The sequence below is a fragment of the Mirounga leonina genome, unplaced genomic scaffold, assembly GCF_011800145.1.
Source record: "Mirounga leonina isolate KUSES-001 unplaced genomic scaffold, KU_Mleo_1.0 Mir_418, whole genome shotgun sequence".
Taxonomy (NCBI): Eukaryota; Metazoa; Chordata; class Mammalia; order Carnivora; family Phocidae; genus Mirounga; species Mirounga leonina.
This window is the reverse complement of record NW_023270739.1, coordinates 11530498-11549608: the sequence shown is the minus strand read 5'-3', so window position 1 is coordinate 11549608 and position 19111 is coordinate 11530498. Positions and strand designations below refer to the sequence as shown.

General features: G+C 47.4%; 1 protein-coding gene across 1 annotated transcript in view; it reads left to right on the top strand.

Annotated features, from left to right (window-relative positions):
- The window catches only part of BTBD11 (BTB domain containing 11), a 303076-nt gene that overhangs the window by 269284 nt on the left and 14681 nt on the right, over window positions 1-19111 (top strand). The window contains exons 12-14 of the mRNA XM_034987647.1: window positions 8905-9010; window positions 13753-13855; window positions 15609-15690. Coding sequence (XP_034843538.1) covers window positions 8905-9010; window positions 13753-13855; window positions 15609-15690 — 291 coding nt within the window. The remainder of the gene's footprint in view (window positions 1-8904; window positions 9011-13752; window positions 13856-15608; window positions 15691-19111) is intronic.

Here is a 19111-nt window from a genome sequence, read left to right as displayed (position 1 = left end):
TTTATCCTCTTGACAGGGTCTTTCACACAGCAAAAGCTTTTAATTTTGAGGAAATCTAATGGATCAGTTTTTCTTTTTATGGAGATTATGCTTTGAGTATCAAGTGTCAGAACTCCCCTTGCCTCGCCCTAAATCATGAATATTTCCTCATTTTTTTTCTAGAAATTTTAGTTTTATGTTTTATACGGACATCTGTGATTTATTTTGCATTCGTTTTTGTATGAGGTGTGGGACTTACTCAAGGTTTTTGAGTTTTGTTTGTGTGTGTTTTTTTGTTGGTTTTGGTTTGTTTGTTTTGCCAGTGGATGTTGAGTATCCCAGCTTCATTTGTCGGAAAGGCTATCTCTCCTTCATTGAATTACTTTTGCACATTTGTCAAAAGTGAGTTGGGCATATTTGAGTAGGTCTATTTCTGGGTTCTCCACTCTGCTCCACTGATCTATGTGTCTGTCTCGCCACCATTAATCATACCGTCTTGAATAGTGTAGCTATAAAATAAATCTTGACATTAGGTAGACTTACTCTTTCCATTTTATTCTTCTTTTTAAAAATGATGTTAGCCATGTTTTTTGGCTTTCCATATAAATTTTGTGGGTTTTTTTCAATTAAACTCTACCCTCGATGTGGGGCTCGAACTCACGACCCTGAGATCAAGAGTCACATGCTCTATTGACTGAGCCAGCCAGGTGCCCCTCCATATAAATTTAGGAATAAATTTACTGTATCAACAACAACAACAAAATCTTGCTAAGATTTTGATAGGAATTGTGTTAAACCTCTATGTCAATTCAGTGAGAATTGACCTCTTTACTATATTAAATCTTTCAGTTTATGAATTGTATGTCTCTTCATGTACTTAGATTGTCTTTGATTTTTTTTTTTTTTGAGATTTATTATTTATTTTAGAGAGAGAGGGAGAGCAGGGAGAGGGGCAGAGGATGAGAGAATCCTAAAGCAGACTCCCTGCTGAGCACAGAACCCCGTGCAGGGCTCCATCTCACAACCCTGAGATCATGACCTGAGCGGAAATCAAGAGTCAGCTGCTTAACCGACTGAGCCATCCAGACATCCCAATCGTCTTTGATTTCTTTCATCAGTACTATGGAGTTTGCAACATACAAGTCCTGTTTTTTTAGATTTATACATATGTATTTCTCTTTTTTTTGAGCAATTGTAAATATAATATTTTTATTTTTTTGTCCACGTGTTCATTGCTAGCTCAAAGAAATACAATTGATTTTTGTATGTTTATCTTGTATTCTACAACCTTGCTGAACTCATTTATTCTAGGATTTTTTTGTAGATTTACTGGGATTTTCTACTTAGGTAATCAGGTCATCTGCAAATAAAGACAGTTATATTACTTCCTTTTTCAATCTGGCCCTGAAGATTTCTTTGGGGGAGAGTTTTTTTAATTATGAATTCAATTTTTTTAAGAGCTATACAGCTATTCAAATTATCTATTTAATATTAGGTGCATTGGGGTACTTTTTTTTTTTCAGGGAATTGGTTCATTTCATCTGCGTTGACAGATTTATGTGGGTAGAGTTGTTCGTCATAATCCCACTTATTATCCTTCTGATGTCTACAGTCTGTAGTGATAGCCCGTTTCATTCCTGATTTTGTTAATGTGTCCTCTTTTTTTTCTCTGTCAGTCTTCCTAGAGGTTTGTCAATTTTATTCATCTTTTCAAAGAACCAACTCTGTGTTTCATTATTTTCTCTACTATTTTTCTGTTTCAACTTTCATTGATTGCTGCTCTTATCTTTATTATTTGCTTACTTTGGGTTTATTTTGCTTTTCTTTTTCCAGGTTCTTGAGTGGGAGCTTAGATTATTGAGACTTTTTCCCTTATGGATTATTTAACGGTGTGCTGTTTAGTTTCCAAATGTTTGGAGATTTTCTTATTATCGGCTATTGATTTCTAGTTTGACTCCATTGTGGTCAGAGAATACCTTCTGTATTACTTGATTATTTTAAGTTTTCGAGTTTGGCTTTATGGCCCTAAGTATGGTCTAACTTGATATCTTCCATGGACACTTAAAAACACTATTTTCTGCTATTGTGACATGGAGCATTCTGTAAGTGTCAGTAAGATTCTATTGGTCGATGGTGGTGTTGAGTTCTTCCATATCCTACAGATTTTCTCCCTATTCTATCAGTTTCAGATAGGGGTGTTGAAGTCTCCAACTATAATTAATGGATTTGTCTGTTTCTCCTTTCAATTCTGTCAGTTTTGGAATCACATATAAGGCAGTTCTACTGTTTGGTGCATACACATTTAGGACTACATTGTCTTCTTGGTGAATAAACCCTCTTATCATTAAATAATGCTCCTCTCTGCTTCTATTAATTTTCTTTGCTCTGAATTCCACTTTATCTGATATTAATATAGCCACTCTTGCTTTCCTTTGATTAATGTTTGCATGATATTTTTTTTCACCCTTTTACTTTCAACCTGCCTTTTTCATTATATTTGAAGTGATTCTCTTGTAAACAGCATATAGTCAGGCTTTTCATCCACTCTGCCAACCTGTCCTTTCATTGGTCTATTTAGACCATTTCTATTTTATTGATACTTTAGAGCTTAAGTCTGCCATCTTATTTTTTTTAAGATTTTATTTATTTATTTGAGAGAGAGAGGGAGGGAGAGAGAGCACAAGATGGGGGAGGGTCAGAGGGAGAAGCAGACTCCCTACCTAGCAGGGAGCCCGATGTGGGGCTCGATCCCGGGACTCCAGGATCATTATCTGAGCTGAAGGCAGTCGCCCAACCGACTGAGCCACCCAGGCGCCCTGCCATCTTATTTTTTGTTTTCTGTTTGGTTTCTCTGCCTTTGGTTCTCTTTTCCTGCCTCACTATGGGCTACTTGAACATTTTTTTGAATTCCATTTTTATTTGTAATGTTTTTGATAGCTTTTGTATACCTTCATTTAGCTTTTCTGGTGGTTGCTTGCAGTATTACATTATATATACATAACAGCACAATCTACTCATACCATCATTTTACCAGTTCAAGTGAAATAAAGAAACCTTACCTCCCTTTATGCCCATTTACCCTCCCCCATTCATGACATAATCATCTTTAAAATTTCCTCTACATCCATTTAGAACTATATCAGACACTGTTATAATTTTGGCATCAACCATCAAATATGATTAGGAAACTCAAGAGGAGAAAGAAGGCCTATTATGCTGACCCACATTGTTGTTTACCATGTTCTTTCTTTCTTCCTGAGGTTCCAAGTTTACTTTTTTATCCTTTCCTTTCAATTTAGAGAATTTTCTTCCGCCATTCTTTTAGGGAAGTCTCCTGGTGATAAATTGTCTTAGTTTTCCTTCATCTGAGAATGTCTGATTTCATTACTGAAAGATAATTTCACTGGTTATTTTTTGCTTGTTATTTTCCTTTAAATCAACTTACCATCTGTTAAATGCACTTAGAAAGGAAATGCTATAGTGCTGCCATAAATAGAAAGCCTGCATCCCATGCCATGAATAGAGGGGACATATCAAAATACACAGGTGACTATTTAAAAGCACTTTATTGTGTGTTCGATTTCATCTTGTCCACAATTCCAATGACAGACATGGGACTGTGCACTGACCTCAGGGAACTCTGGTGCCCCTCCCATCTCTTTGGTGCCCCCATACCTTTTCTGGGTATGCTCCAGCAGAGAGAGTCCCATTGCTCACAGGTCAACCCAGCATATTCCCCAAGGGAGGGCCCGGCTAGGGATGAACCACTGTTGACGATGGATTGAGCCAGAGAACTCACTGCCATTGTCCCCCTGAAAGTAACAGTATTTCCACCATCTCCTGAGTTTGAGATGTGGCTTTTTTCACCTTTTAGCATTTCACAATTTGAAGTGGGTGTTTGAAAACGGATGTGTGCATTTAATGCAGTGAGGTTTTTTTTTTTTCCTCTTCCTAAAAGCTGCCATTAATTGTATGACATTTTAGAATCTAGAAAAAGAGAGATGGCTTTGAAATATAGGAAACTGCTTTGTTTGAGGGGTTAAAAAATGGTCAAATCTCGGCATTTTCCTTTGGTTCCACTTAATGGTATGTTGTGACGCATTATCCCTTTTAGCTCTCCTAGCAACCTCACCAAGCAGGTATTTTTAATCCACTTTGGAAGAGGATGCCCAGACCCGGAAAAGCTGAGTAGCTTTCCTAAGGTCACAGAGCTAGTGAATGAGGAGGCAGGGCCGGGACCCAGCCCCACCTGGCCCCATTGTCCATGTTTTTACCACTGTGTAGAACCCCTGCCTAACTCACCTACAAAGGACCTTGGGGATCAATCCCAGAATTCCTTTCTGAAGAAAAGAAAATGTTTTGGTATCTTCTTAGGAGAGAAGTGAGGGTCCGAGGAAGAGAGGAGAGATGTCATCCCCAAATTCACAGGCGCCCATCTCAGGAGTCGCCTGCCAACCGTGGCATTAAGAACTTCACTTCATTCCCCTTTCGTTCTATGTAGCCACATGGTTCTGAGTCCTGAGGACCCAAGTTCACCCCGTGTGCACACCTGGCATTTTCCATGAGAGACCTGAATGGCTGGTACCCAGCAGCATACCAGTAACAACCACTAACCAGGTGCCGTGTACTCAGCTTGGCCAGACGCCCACCCATGCCCAGCCCACACCTCCTCCTCCTCCACGGGCTTGCCCTGGCCTCCCAGACTGGCCTACTGCCCCTGAGAGTCAAGCCTTGTGGTGCCTTTACCTAAAAGCCCTTCTCTTAAATGTACAACTCAGAGAAGAATATAGGCATCTTCCCAGCACAACTACCCCAGCTCCCCATGCCTCCAAAATAGGATGAGCCTCAAGTTTGGTTAATTCCATTCTGCTGCCTTCAGGTTTGAGGCCAGAGTTAACCAAACCCAAAAGATAACCCAGTTCCTTGCCCCAAACTCACCATCTAACCCACCGGGTCTCACCCCACTGGAGCTATTAACTGATACTAATTACATCACCCCTTCTTGCTCAGAGGAGCCTTCCTGGAGTCCTGATGCGTTTGGGTGCTGGGGAACTAGAGTGAAAGATACCAACAAAACCTCTAGCTGGAGGAAATGTACGGGAAAGGGCACAGAGCAGACGCCTCAACAAGCCCAGATGAATTCGAGGATAGAGTGGGGAGTTTTCTCGTGGGGCTCTGGTGTCTGAAAGAGAGGTGGCCAAGAAAGTCTTGAGAAAGGCAGCATTGAGGGTCCTGACCTTGGGAGCATCACCATCAACCTTTACATAGTGTCCGGCACTTAGTAGATGCCCAATAAATATTTGAAGAAAGAATTAATGTGTGAATGGCTACATCGCTTAGCACATGGTGTAATGTTCACATTCATGAAAACTTTAGGGGATAAATGAATAAAACCCAGGGAACTGTCAGGGTCCACTTTGACCCTTGACTCTTCCTCTTTCCCTTTCTCCTGAACTTCTACTACTTTCATCATAATTATCCTGTTTCCTCATGGGGCAGATTTTTTTTCCAATAATAGACTACATTTTTTAGAATGGCTTTAGCTTTACAGAAAAATTGAGAAGGTAGCACAGAGTTCCCCATACAACCCCTCACCCACATTCCCCTATTATTAACATCTTACCTGGTATGGTACATTTGTTTTAATCAATGAGCCAACACTGATACATTATTATTAGCTAAATTCCATACTTTATTCCTATTTCCTTAGTTTTTGTCTAATGTCTTCTGCTCCAGGATCCCATCCAGGACACCACATTACTCGTCTTGGCGGAGACCACTTCTCAAGACTCGTTTTTTGGTGACCTTGACAAAATTTGAGGAGTATCGGTCAGATATACTATAAAGGATGCCCTCTAGTGGAATAGGGGGTGTTTTTCTCATGGTTAAACTGGGGTTGTGGATTTAGAGCGGAAGACTACAGAGGTTAAGTGCCTTTCCCACCACATCAAGGGCACACACTCTCAACATGAGTATTCACTGCTGGCGTTGACCTTGATCACCTGGCTGAGGGTGGTGCCTGTCAAGCTTCTCACCTGCAGAATTACTCTTTTCCCCTTTTCCCAACTGTTCTCCTTGGAATCGAATCACTCTGTGCAGCCCTCCCCTAGGAGTGGGCAATGATGCTCCTCCCAGGTAACTTTTAAGCACTTGAGGATTGTCCCTTTGGACCAGACGTGGCCAGCCCTTGCCTTTACTTTCTCAGATGACACAGCACACACTGAAGTTAGACCACCACCAGTCAATCAGTCAATCAGCTGCCAAAGAAGAGCACCAGCTGCTCAGGCCTCTGTCACAGGCCACCGAGTCCAGGACGTGGATCTTCCTTTATTCCTTCACCCGAGGTGGTTAGACACTTGCTTATTTTTCCGTGGTTTTCACGGGTTGGAAACCGGACACAGTATCTCACTGAGCTCTCCGCTTAGGGTCTCACAGAGACCTGAAAACAAGGTGTCAACAGCGCTGTGTTCCTTTCTGGAACCTCCAGGGAAGAATCCACCTGCAAGCTCATTCAGGTTTGGGTAGAATTGAGTTCCTGGTGGGTGTAGGACAAAGGCTCCATTTCCTTGTTGGCTGCTAGCTGGGGGTCCCATTTTCCTCCCAGAGTTGTTGCCCGCATTTCCCCACTCAAGCTTGCCATGTGGTCCCCCTCATTTGGAAGCCAGTGACAGCACATCAGGTCCTTCAGGCTTCAAATCCCTGTGACTTCCTCTTCTCCCCAGTCCCTTCTGAATTCCTCTTCTGCCTCTAATTTTAAAAGTCTTTTTTTTTTTTAAGATTTTATTTATTTATTTGACAGAGAGAGACACAGCGAGAGAGGAACACAAGCAGGGGGAGTGGGAGAGGGAGAAGCAGGCTTCCCGCGGAGCAGGGAGCCCGATGTGGGGCTCGATCCCAGGGCCCTGGGATCATGACCTGAGCCGAAGGCAGACGCCCAATGACTGAGCCACTCAGGCGCCCCTTCCTCTTCTGCCTCTAATTTTAAGGGCTCGTGTGATTACATTGGGCCTGCCCTGATAATCCAGGATAATATACTTACCATAAGGTCAATTTAAACCTCAGTTAGTAACCTTAATCACTCTTGCACAGCCCCTTTTGCCCTGTAATGTCACGTATTTACAGGCATGGTATCTCATGATATTCTCAGTCCCAGGGATTTGGGGGATACAGTCTTCCAGGGGACCATAACTGTGCCCAGCACACGGTGCTTCTCAAACCTTAGTGTGCATGGGAATCATCCCCAGAGCTCGGTATTGTGGCTTCTGAGTCAATGGGCCTGGGGTGAGCGTCTGCATTTCTGACAGGCTCCCAGGCCTCACTGTTGCTGGCGGTCTATGGAACACATCTTGAGTGGCAGGCTTTAGACCAGGGGAAACAAACGTAATAGCCTCCAGCTCAGGTCAAACTCAAGAGAGAATATCCCTACATGCCTATGGCTCTCAAACCTAAGAGAGTACCAGAATCACCAGAAAACTTGTTAAAATATAGATTGCCGGGCCCCACCCCCAGTGTTTCTGAGTCAGAAGGTCTGGAATGGCACCTGAGAATCTGCATTTCCAACGCACCCAGGTGATGCTGATGCTGCTGGTCCAGGGACCACACTTTGAGAACTACCGCAGGAAGCCTTGAGACAGGCAATCACTTTGTGAGTGTTGAGAGGAGCGTTTAACACCTTTTGGTCATAAGGCATCATCTTTGAAAGCAGAATTCCTTTGTCCAATATTGATTGCATCCCCATAGGCACCTCGGTGGATCACGTCCGAGGCAACATGGTGCCTTTAATCAAACGGTCGAGTCCCTTTTCATGTGTTGAGCTGTAACCTTCTGCTTCGGGAGCACGATGAAATAGATTCAAGAATATCTCAAACCACGGACGTCATCAGTTGTCCCAAACACGTCTTTTAAAAATCAAAAATAATATTTATTGTGCGTATTACAAAAACAACACTTAGTTGTTTGTTGTAGAAAATGCAGGTAAAAAGGGAAAACCTTGTAAGCCCACCCAAAGGTGGCAACTCTACTCTTCCATTTTCTATACATATCTGTCAATCCACGTATATATACGTAAAGGGTTTTATTTCCAAAAATACATGGTACACACTGTGTTGTAACCTACTTTTCTTAATATATTGTAAATGTCTTTCTACCTCATCCCCATTTTCAGCCCCTAGTTTCAACCCCCTTCACCCAGTAAAAAGTATCAAATGCTGTGATTCATGGCTTCCCTCCCACGCACCTGCAGATGAAGGGAGATTGTTGACCAGCAGTGGGTCTCAAGGGGGAGAGGCGAAAACATGAAGGACATGGGGCAATCAGAAACAGGCTCTTTTGTCCCTGTGTGATCAGAGGCAGCTGTAGCTCTGTCCCCCCCCCCCCCCCTTTTTTTTTTTTTGGAAAAAGTGATTCAGCTGAGCATTCCTGGATCCGGATGTGCCTCAGCACCAAAATCACATTCCTAAGAAGCTGAATCAGGAGCATTTGTGTCTGGGTAATGGAGAGCAGTCACGGGATCACAAGGGCTTCCTGCTGCTATTTTCGGGATAATTCACTGCTTCCAGAGTTATGGAGCATTGATAAAGGTGTGTTTGGGGTAAAAACTTATTTTCCACTCTGTGAGCTGTGACACTTGCTCTCCAATGGGTGGTAAATGACTGGGGCGAGAGAGAAGGATTTAATTACAAATCAAGCTTTCACCAGTGAACAGACCAGAAACAGACAACAGACAAGCACAGCAAGCACATCCAGGGCCTGCTGAGCAAACTGAGTGTATGAGTGTATGAGTGTCTGGTGGGGGGGGGGGGGGGTGGTTCTTGGAACCTGCCAGAAGTGTGCGGGCCCCTCTCGCCTGGGGGCAGGCATTCCTACCGACAGCTTGGATGAGGCCGCGCAGGGCCCAGCAGTGTAACCGTTCTTTTTTTTCTGCAGAACGAGGTCATCAGCCAGCAGCTGTGCGTCATCTTCACCCACTGCTATGGGCCCTACCCCATCCCCAAGCTCACGGAGATCAAGCGCAAACAGACCTCGCGCCTGGGTGAGTGGTGCTATGGTTTGAGGACGCAGAGGTAGCAAACGCCCCCAGAGAAGCTAGGCGGTGTTGGAGGGCACATGAGACGGATACAGGAGTCAGGCAGGTGGAGATCATGGTATCACTTATCCCGTGATAACTGGAGACTATACCTTGGAAATGTGGACGAGGAGACTGGCCAATACCTCCTCCCTCTAACTAAGGGCCTTTGTCCCACGGAGACAGACAGACGGACAGCCCCGGGGCCCGTGCACTTCCTGCAGGCAGGTAGATTCCCCATTCCAAAGGAAGGCTGAGCTGTGCAGGCAGTTCTCCCCCTCCCCTCTAAGAAGTCCCTCTTCCTCCCTGAGGAGGAACAAGCAGGGGACAGTGACAGGCCAGCAGTGTTCCTCTAATGGGGTCCCTCTGCAGGGACTCAGGAGGAGAGGAAACAAGTGACCTCCCCCTCCACACACACACACAGACACACACACGGGGAACGTACCTGAGCTGAGGATACTGGACACTCTGAAATCCCATCGAGTAGCAGTAATCCATTTTGCTTCTGCTTGGATGCGGCGTGGGGCTGGCGCCAGCCAAGCACTTGACCTGCCCCACCTCAGGTAACCCTGAGGCCACCCCAGGGGGCAGGCACTGAGGGCCACGCAGTGTCTCAGCTGAAGAAAGGGAAGGTCGGTGCTACTGCACAATCACTTCAGGTGGGGCTGGAGCTTCCCAGCTCCTCCCAAAGCCGTAATTCCTTCCCGCTACAGTCCCAGCTTCTGGAATTTTCCAGAAGAAACCTTTCCATCAGGCACTGATTCCATTCAGAGGATCCTGGAGCTGTTGCTGTAAGCTGGCTGATCAGTCTGAGAAAAAAAGCAAAGAAATGCTGGGCTGCCTTGAAGCCTGAAACACGAGCCTTCTGTTGCAAGGGCCTTTCTCCTTGCTGCCTGGGGAATGACAAAATATTCAAGATAAGGAATGCCTTTTCCAATAAGGTTGGGGACTTTCCTACTCCCTCTGAACTTTTCCTGTAAAGACATCTGAGAAATGGGAGCATCTGAAAGTGCTATTCTTTAGCAGAACCATTATGTTTGGAACAGGTGAGCTAGTTAAAATTAGTGAAAAGTCTGAATTCCTGGAACCGTTTTAAAATACTTTTGTTCCTGTCATGAAGAACTTGCTAATTTAAATGATGCAACTTTTTGACTTAGTAATCAAGTCAAATCTTGTCTGTTTTCCTCTGTGCCCATTGATGTGGGCAAACTATGATGTACCAAAACCACAAATATTTCTACCTTGTAGAAAGCAGGTGTTGATTCAAATGTTATCAGGGCACCACATTACAAAGACCAATCATATTAACAAACTTCAGAGATCGAAGTTTAGTTACATTCCCAGGCCATAGCAATCATGTCTGACATCTCGCTGCCTTCACAAGACCCCCTCGTTAGAGCAAACATTTGCAAGGGCCGATTCAATGACACAACATAAAATCTGCTTTCCTGTAGTTATAGGTGAGGAGGGAACATTTTTTCCTCCTGAATTTGCTGAGCGTTCTTTCACCCGCAATTAAAGGGCCTGGTTTTCAGGCCAAGCAATAGAATTTTAGGGGTTAGCACCGAGAGAAGAAAGGCAGGCCTGAGAGGCTCAAAGCTCACAATATGGGAGAAGAGGGGCAGAGTCTAATTATGAATAAGTAGAATATGGAACACGTAGGGTTTGCCTCTTCAGTAGAGCATTTCCAGCTAGGATAACTGAAAGTTGCCAAACAGTGGTTCTTTAGGGACCTGCTTTAAAGGAAAGATAAGAGTGATCAGTGATAAGCGTCCCAAGCTGGAATTTCTAAAGAGCCAGGAGGCCATATGAGTGAATGAAATGGGTTCCATGTAAGACAGTAGGGAATGGTGGGGACTATGGCACACTGATGCCTGATTTTTTGTGACACGTTGTCCTCTTCCCCTCCCAGTGAATTCTGGGAGAGAGTGGTTAGAAGAGCCACAGGTAGGAGACCTTAGCAATTTGGGAAACAGGAGTAGGGCTGGTTGGTGGCAGACAGTGGGAGTGAGAGGGGGTGGTTGCTGAGAAGAGGGAGAACATCATTCCAAACTTTTAGTCTTTAAAGCAAGGGGAGAAGTGAATTTTAGTCAACTCCAAGGACTTCTCCTGTGGCCTCTCTTCTGTTCATCTGGGTTGTTTAGAAGTTTGTGAGTTTTTTCAATAAAATATTTTAATGATAGTGGGATTACAAGTGATTTTGACTATTTTATGCTTTTTTGATATGTTCTAAGTTAAAACTTTTTTTTAAAGGGAAGAAGTGAGTAGCTATATGTAGCGACAGAAATATGAACAGAGGGCCGCCTTATGGGGCTGCATAGGGACTGAGGGGCCACCCCACCTTCGAGGGATGGAAGAGGAGAGTCTGCCAGGATGGCAAATTCTGGGTCCAAGTAACAGCAGGGTCTGGGCAAAATGGGGCCAGGCCAGGGATCCAAGATACAACTGTCAGGGTGGGCCCAGCAGCTGGGATCATGGCCCCCAGGAATCCAGGGGGTTGGTCCCCACCCCCAATGGTTAGGACAGCCTAAACCCAGCCAAAGGAAGCAGCTAGAGTTTCATTTCAGGACAGCCCTTTAAGCCCTGGGCGAGGCCCAGCAACAAGCAGGTCCCCAGGCTAAGAAGGGGTCTGATGTCCCCCACAAGGTTTTAAGAACAAGACTGTGAAACAAGGGTCAAGGCATTCTTATGCTCATTCAAAAAAATATTAATGAAGCATCTACTACGATGGTCATGTTTATTGAGAGGAGTGCTGTGTGTCAGCCATGTTGCTGAGTGCTTTGCAAAAATCCACTTAATGCTCACTGAAACTCAGGTGTAGATGTACAATGGGCATCACCCATTAAACAGAAGGGGAGAGAGAGGCTCAGAGAGGTTAAACAACTTGCCGAAGGTCACACAGCTGAGAGCTCTGGCTTCAGAGCCCACCCCAGGGGCCATACAGGTTCTGTGAGAGCACAGGTGGGGGATGCTTGGTCAGTCTGAGGAGGGCGGGGGAATCAGGCAAGGCTTAGTGATGGAAGGTGTCTGCACTGAAGCTTGAAGACCACATGGATGAGCCAGGTTTGGAAGGGGTTGGAAGAGTGTTCTGCATAGAAGGAACAGCAGGTGAAGGGCCAGAGCTGAGAGCGTATAGCCCTGGTGTGGCTCAGCACGCACGCTGGTTGAGAGGGGGATGTGACTGGGGAGAGGCCAGAGAAGGCAGCGGGAGCCCAGTCACCGGGAGCCTTGTTAAGAAGTTTGGACTCTATCCTGGGAGCGCTGGGGAGCTATGGAAAGGTTTATAGCGGAGGAGGAGTGTAATCAGATCTGCCTTTAGGAAAGATGACTGTGGTGAGGTGGACCATCGGATTGAGGGGCCAAGAGTGGAGGCAGACACCAAAGAGGCTCCTGCATGTCCCCAGACGAGAGACCACGTGGTGGCCCTAGGGAGGGCTGCGGCATTAGGGATGGAGAGAAATGGGGGAATTGAGACACACTTAGGAGGAAGAGAAGACAGTGTTTGTGATAGACTGGGTCTGGGTAAGCCCAGGAGAGGAAGGTGTCCTGTTGCCTTTGAACCCTGGCTTGGGCAGCGGATAGATGGTGGTGCCATTCATGGGACCAGAAGCACTGGGCAAGGCACATTTTGCAGAAAGAATCTTTTTCACCTGAGCTGAGAACGCAGTGCATCCTCAGACTGGGGAGCTTGGGTGCAGGTGCCCCCAGAGAGGTCATCTTCCATTTAGAGTCTTCTAAAGACCCTCCCTGGGGCAGCGCAGCCCAGGTGGGCTCAGGGCAGACCTAAGAGGAAGCCCCACCAGAGGTTAGACCCACCTTGCCCTCGACCCTGTGTCCGGACTGACTTAGGACCTGAGCGGGGCCTTAGCCAGTCGGGGCAGGGATGTTAGTGGATGTTCCCAAGCAGCAGAAGCCCTGAACTGAGGACAGACTGGCACCTTCAGGAGCTTCAGGTCTCCGTGGCTAGAGTGACAGGCAAATCGGGGTTGAGGGGGGCAGGGGGGAGGCGGGGAGGATCCTAGTGTTGAACAAGGCCGGCGCTCCAATCCGAATGCCCGAGTTCAAATCCTGGCTCCTCCACCTGTCACTGGCTTGAACGTCTGTGTGCCTGCTTCCCCAGCTGCACAACGGACAGTGGTCCCTGTCCCCCGGGACCCAGTGCGTTTGCGCATGTGCAGGCCAGCTTGCACAGTGCCTGGCGCGTCCTAAGGGCTCAGTAAGTACCAGCTCTACCTTCTTTGTTATTGTTGGAGACGAGAGCAGGGAACTGGTTCGCATGCCTCTGACTCTGGGAGAGAAGCGCTTGGATTTCAAATCACCTGGAAAACCCCTTATCCATCAGGCAGGGAGGGCCCTGAGCCCAAGAAGGAGGAGCTAAGGTGGGGGGGTGGCATTCTTCAGAGGCAAGGTGGGCATACCTTTACCTTTCACATCCAAAAGTCATCTGCATCAGGCTGGGGATGGGTCTCCTCTGAGGAGATGCTACTTTTAATCACAACTAAGCTATGAAGATTTCCAATGCAAAAGTGAATTTCCGTGGTTTGAGTGCTCCTTTGATTGGTTCTGTCCCCTGTTGGCTCACTATCTCGCCAATGAGTATCGTATCCCCATGGTTTCCCTGTTAGCTCTTCTTGGCGCTTTCCAGAAGAGGAATGCAAACTTCACCCTTCTCTCCACTAAAGCTGCACTCTTTCCCCTTCCTATTCTAGATCCTCATTTCCTTAACAATAAAGAAATGTCCGATGTTACCTTTCTGGTAGAAGGAAGACCGTTTTACGCTCACAAAGTGCTGTTATTCACGGCCTCTCCCAGGTATGTACTGTAATAGTTCTCTGAAATTCAATTTTGAGGGTTACCTTCCCTAGACGGGAAGATTACTTTTTCAAAATCAAGAATTCAAGAGCAGAGGGCATTCGTGTCCCCGTGCTCACACCAGCATTCTTCAGAGCAGCTAAAAAGTAGAAGCCACCCAAATGTCCATCGGTAGATGAACGGATACACAAAATGTGGCATATACATATTTTATTTAGCCTTAAAAAGGAAGGCAGTTTTGACAAATGCTACAACATGATGAGCTCTGGGGACATTATGCAAAGAAATAAGCCAGTCACGAAAAGATAGTGTATGATTCTATTTATAGGCAGTACCTAGAGTAGTCAGCTTCGTAGGGACAGAAAGTAGGATGCTGGTTGCCTGGGGCTGGGGGCAGGGGAGGGTGGGGAGCTGTTGTTTAATGCGTCCAGAGTAGGTTCTGGAGATTGGTTGCACAACAGTGTGAATACACTTAACATCTCTGTATGCTTAAAATGCTTAAGACGGTAATTTTTCTAGTACGTGTTTTTTACCACAGTCGTAAAGTACAGAGCAGCCTCTGGCTTAAACAGCCGTGCCTTTGTGTGACTCAGGCAAGGGCACCCATTCCTCTGGGCGCACAGAGTATGTACCAGGCACAGAGCTTTGGAGCAGAGTGTGGATGGGACTTTAGCTCCCCCCGGCCCAGTGTCCAGCCTGAAACGTCTCAGGCCTGCTCTCCAGATATCCCAGAACTCTGGCATAAGCCACCCCAAATACACAGGTCTTGAACCTGACTTTTCCCTAACTGTGGACCCAACAAGGGCATAGCCCCCTCCCTGACAGCTCTGCAACTGCCCTTTGTCCTTTCGATCTGAGTTGAAATGAGTTGACCATTTAGAACCACATTATCCAAAGACCTGAACTGGGATCAGTGAAGGTGCGCAGAGGAGAAAGGAGAGGCCGGAGATGAGGAGGCCACCGGGGTAAGAGGAGGGGTGAGGACACTGTGTACCCAGAAATGGAACCTACTGCCAGAATGTTTGCTGATGAACCTGTGTGACCAGCACTCCCTGGGTTCCCCTGGCCTCCCACTGCCTACCCCCAAAGCCAAATACAAGCCCCAGATGTCTGCTCTGCCACCACGAGAAAAATATGCTGTGCCTTACATGGTTCTCCATTACGATGCATAGAAAAGCAGGAGAGATGTTGTCCCAGGGGTAATTCTTAGTTTTGACGGCCATGGATGTGTAGGACGCTACCATTAGGGGAAGCTGGGCGGAGGGCGTATAGGAGCTCTGTATTGTCTTTACACTTCGTCTGCAAATCTATCACTATTTCAAAATTAAAAGTTTAAGAAAAGAGACACAGTTTAGCTTATTCCTAAAGGTGTATCGATGTGTTCCCAGCCAGGCACCCCTGAAGTTAAAACTTTAAAGTTAAAAAGAGTGGTTCAGGGGAGCCTGGCTGGCTCACGTCGGAAGAGCATGCAACTCTGATCTCAGGGGTGGTGAGTTCGAGCCCCGCGTTGGGCGGAGAGATTACTTAAATAAAACACTTTAAAAAAAGTAATGAAGTTGTAACTTCACATTCAAGGATGACATCACACTGGGGTTGCGGTCGCATTAGGACATCTGTGGCTATATCATTAATGTATTGCAAAGTGGGGGGAATACAGGATTTTATGTGTCTCTCTCATCAGAGAGTGGAGTTTTTTGCAAACCATAGATGTGTTTGTGGGTCTTTTTATCTCCCTTCTTGTGTCCTTGTTCAGGTTCAAAGCGCTCCTGTCCAGCAAACCAACAAATGACAGCACCTGCATAGAGATCGGTTACGTGAAGTACCCCATCTTTCAGGTGAGCCCCCCCCCGTCCCCCCGTGGCCTGGAACATCGTGCTGGTGGGCACAGGGCACGGGCCTTCCCTGCAGACATCCACCTGTGGTTTGGCTACTGTAGAGTCATCAGTCCCCTGACTCTGGGCTCCTTCTCCCACCCCTTCCAGTTTACCATCGTTTTATCCCTACAGCATTTATTGAGCACTTACTGTATACCTAGCACTCTGCTGGGACCTGGGGACACAAGGATAAATGACCTTCCTCCCCTGGGGCCCCACAGTCCAGAGGGGGTAACTCTGAGTAACTAATCTCCTACAGTATAATGTGGGGATGGGCAGGAAAGAAAGGGCGGGGAGCCAACGTGCTCTGGCAACTCAGACTAGTGAAATCAGAGAAGGCCTCCTGATGAGGCATTAGCTGGAATAGTGAAGGCTGTGGAGAAGTTGGGGAACCATAGGAAGGCTTAGCGCTTAAAAAAGGGGGTTAGGAGATGCTTGGCAGAGAACAGCAGGAATGAGGTCCCAGAGCTGTGGTTGAGCCTAGTGTGATCAGAAGCCAAAGATGTGCTGTCCTCCCACCTGCCAGGGTTAGTGAGCCGACGATGTGGGGGACCCCGGGGCTGGAATCTGTGGGATTCTGAGCAGGATCTCGTTCCTGCAGTTCAGCTCAGGAAGCACAGCCCTGGGAAGAGCACACAGGTGGCTGAAGCTCAGGCAGGTCCGTGGGGGACTCATGCTCCAAGAGGGGTGTTGAGACTGCTCAGAGATCATGGGGGATGGGGGACGAGGCTGACTGTGACCAGCGTAGCAGGGCAAGGCTCCTGATCTGGACTTGGGAGGACAGAGCTGCAGTCCAGGACTGAAGAGCGGCATTTTCCTGTTTAAAATCAGTGTCTATCACGGGGCCTTGGGCAATTCACCAGCCCTTCCAAGGCTCCTTTCCTCATCTGGTGGATGGGAGAGAGGGGGTACCGCAGGGGGTGGAACAGCATAAACAAAGGCACAGTAGTGGGAAGTCATGGGGTGTGTTTGAGGGAAAGTGATTATCAGTCTATTCGGACAGGTCCTAAGGTATATTGGAGATTGGACCACGTAGTATGAGCCAAGTCAGGAGAAGGTAGGCCAGATGGTGGTTCTTTCCTCCGCCCTTGACCCTGGTCCCCCAGATCCTGCTGTCCAGAGAGCTGCCAGGAAGCCACCATACCCTCACACCAGGCCCTAAAGCCTGTTGAGGTGCCTGCATCTCCACCATTAGAGATGCATTTCTTTGGTTATGCTGAAACTTCAAAAGAAAGAATCCTTCCCAAGTAACTATGGGCAAGGCACTCTTCTCTGAGCCTCATTTTCTCCATTTTTAACAAGTTAATCATTATCACCTCTAGGTCATGGGTTCTTGCAGAGATTAGCAAGTAGGACAACGCGAGGAAGCATTCAACTTGGCAACTTTTAAGTGGGTTTTTGTTTTTCTGAGCCGTAACTGGTAAACCACCTCCTCACTCAGCACAAGGCCCTGTAGAATAGGTTACTTGGGACTGGCCGTGGGGGAAAGGGCAAAAGAGGTTTCCAAGGACAAGGCCAGTCTGGGTGAGCCATCCCACGGGGCCGGGGGTGGGGGGGAGGGAGGCGCACAGCGAGGAGGCTGGAGCCCCAGCGTGGGACTAGGGCATTGGCACACCCCTGCACCCAGCCTCTCACCCCAGCCCCTCACCACATTTCTTGCTGACAGCCCTTTCTGGAACGGTGGTGGCAGTGGAGTTTGAAGTTTTCCAGAAGAACTGCTGCTTTGCTTTAGGATTCGCAGTGGGAGGACAGTGAAGAAGCCTCTGTGGGGCTCCAGCTATGAATGAGACACTGACCTCTGCTCACCCGTGGTTATCTGGATTTTTTTTTTTAAGATTTTATTTATTTATTTGACAGAGAGAGACACAGCAAGAGAGGGAACACAAGCAGGGGGAGTGGGAGAGGGAGAAGCAGGCTTCCCGTGGAGCAGGGAGCCCGATGTGGGGCTCAATCCCAGGACCCTGGGATCATGACCTGAGCCGAAGGCAGACGCTTAACGACTGAGCCACCCAGGCGCCCCTATCTGGATTTTTCTTGCCAGTTTTAGAAATGAAGAAACTGAGGCTCAGAAAACTTAAATCCTTTGCCCCAGTCTTAGTGCTACTTAGGGACAGAGCCAGGATTGGAACCCAGTCCACCTGGTGTCAAAGCCTGGACACTTGGTTCTGGAATCCCCTTCCTAAAGGGGAACAGTGGTAAGATCAGCTCCCATTTCTTGAACGCTGGCTGTATGTCAGGCTCAAAGCCAGTGCTTCTCAAACCCCTGCTGGACACTGGAGTCACATGGGGGGCTTTAAAAATTTCCCGTGCCCAGGCCATCCATCAGAACCTGGGCTGGGGCCCAGGCATCAGCATGTTGACGTTTCTGCCTTCCTCCCCTTGTCCCAGAGTGCAGCCAAGGTGGAGAAACCATTCTCCACACTACGGTGGCTCTCCACCTTGAGCAGGTACCGGAATCTCCAGGGCAGAGGAGGAAGGGGTTGGCTTGATAAGACACCAAAGTTGAAATGCAGAGTCCTGGGCCCCACCCCCAGAGTTCCAGATTCTGTGGGCCTGGACTGGGGCCCCAAGAATTTATATTTCTTACAAGAACCCAGGTGATGCTGCTGGTCCAGGGACCCCGATCTAAGAACCACTGCTCTATGTCACCTTATTCCATCCTTCCAGCTGCCCCAGGACACAGACCCAGAGAGGGGAAGGAAGTGGCCCAAGCTCAGGCTGCTCATCACAGCCACACTGAGTTTGCAGCCAGGCCTGGCTGACTCCCAGACCTGATCTCCTAACTGCCTCCCTACTGTGGGGACTTGGGCCCTCCCCAAACCTCACCCAGCCCTGAGGAAAGAATCGTAGGCCCATTAGAGTCTGAGCATGAACTAAGTGCTGGAAAATGCACACCTCCCCACCTCTCCTGAGTGCCCGTGAAGGGGGCACCTGAGCCATTAAGCCTGGAGCTAATTGGGGAGGTTCCCGTAATAAGAACCTTGTAGTAGGCATTCAATCCGTGTTTGCCATGCAGATCCATTGAATGAGAGCCCTATGTGGGAAAGCTCGGCCCCAGAGGACTCCGAGGCCTGTAATTGCTTTTGACTGGGAAAGGTTTCCTGACCACATTAGCCTCAAGTTACTGTAACGAGGAGGGACGATTTAGCAGACCCCGGGGAATTCTCTGTGTGCTTGCCCCTTCCCCATAAAAGAAGAAAAGCCTCATTTGTGGCTTGAAATAGGCTGAGGAGGGCTGAATCCAACCCAGAAGGAGGCTCCCAGGGGCCTGTTCACTTCACTTCCATGCCGACAGAAGAATTTTAGTAAATGAGACTGCCTTGCGTTTCCTCCCCGCAAGACTGTTTAGCGTCACATGCAGGCGAGCGCTGGATGCAGCCGA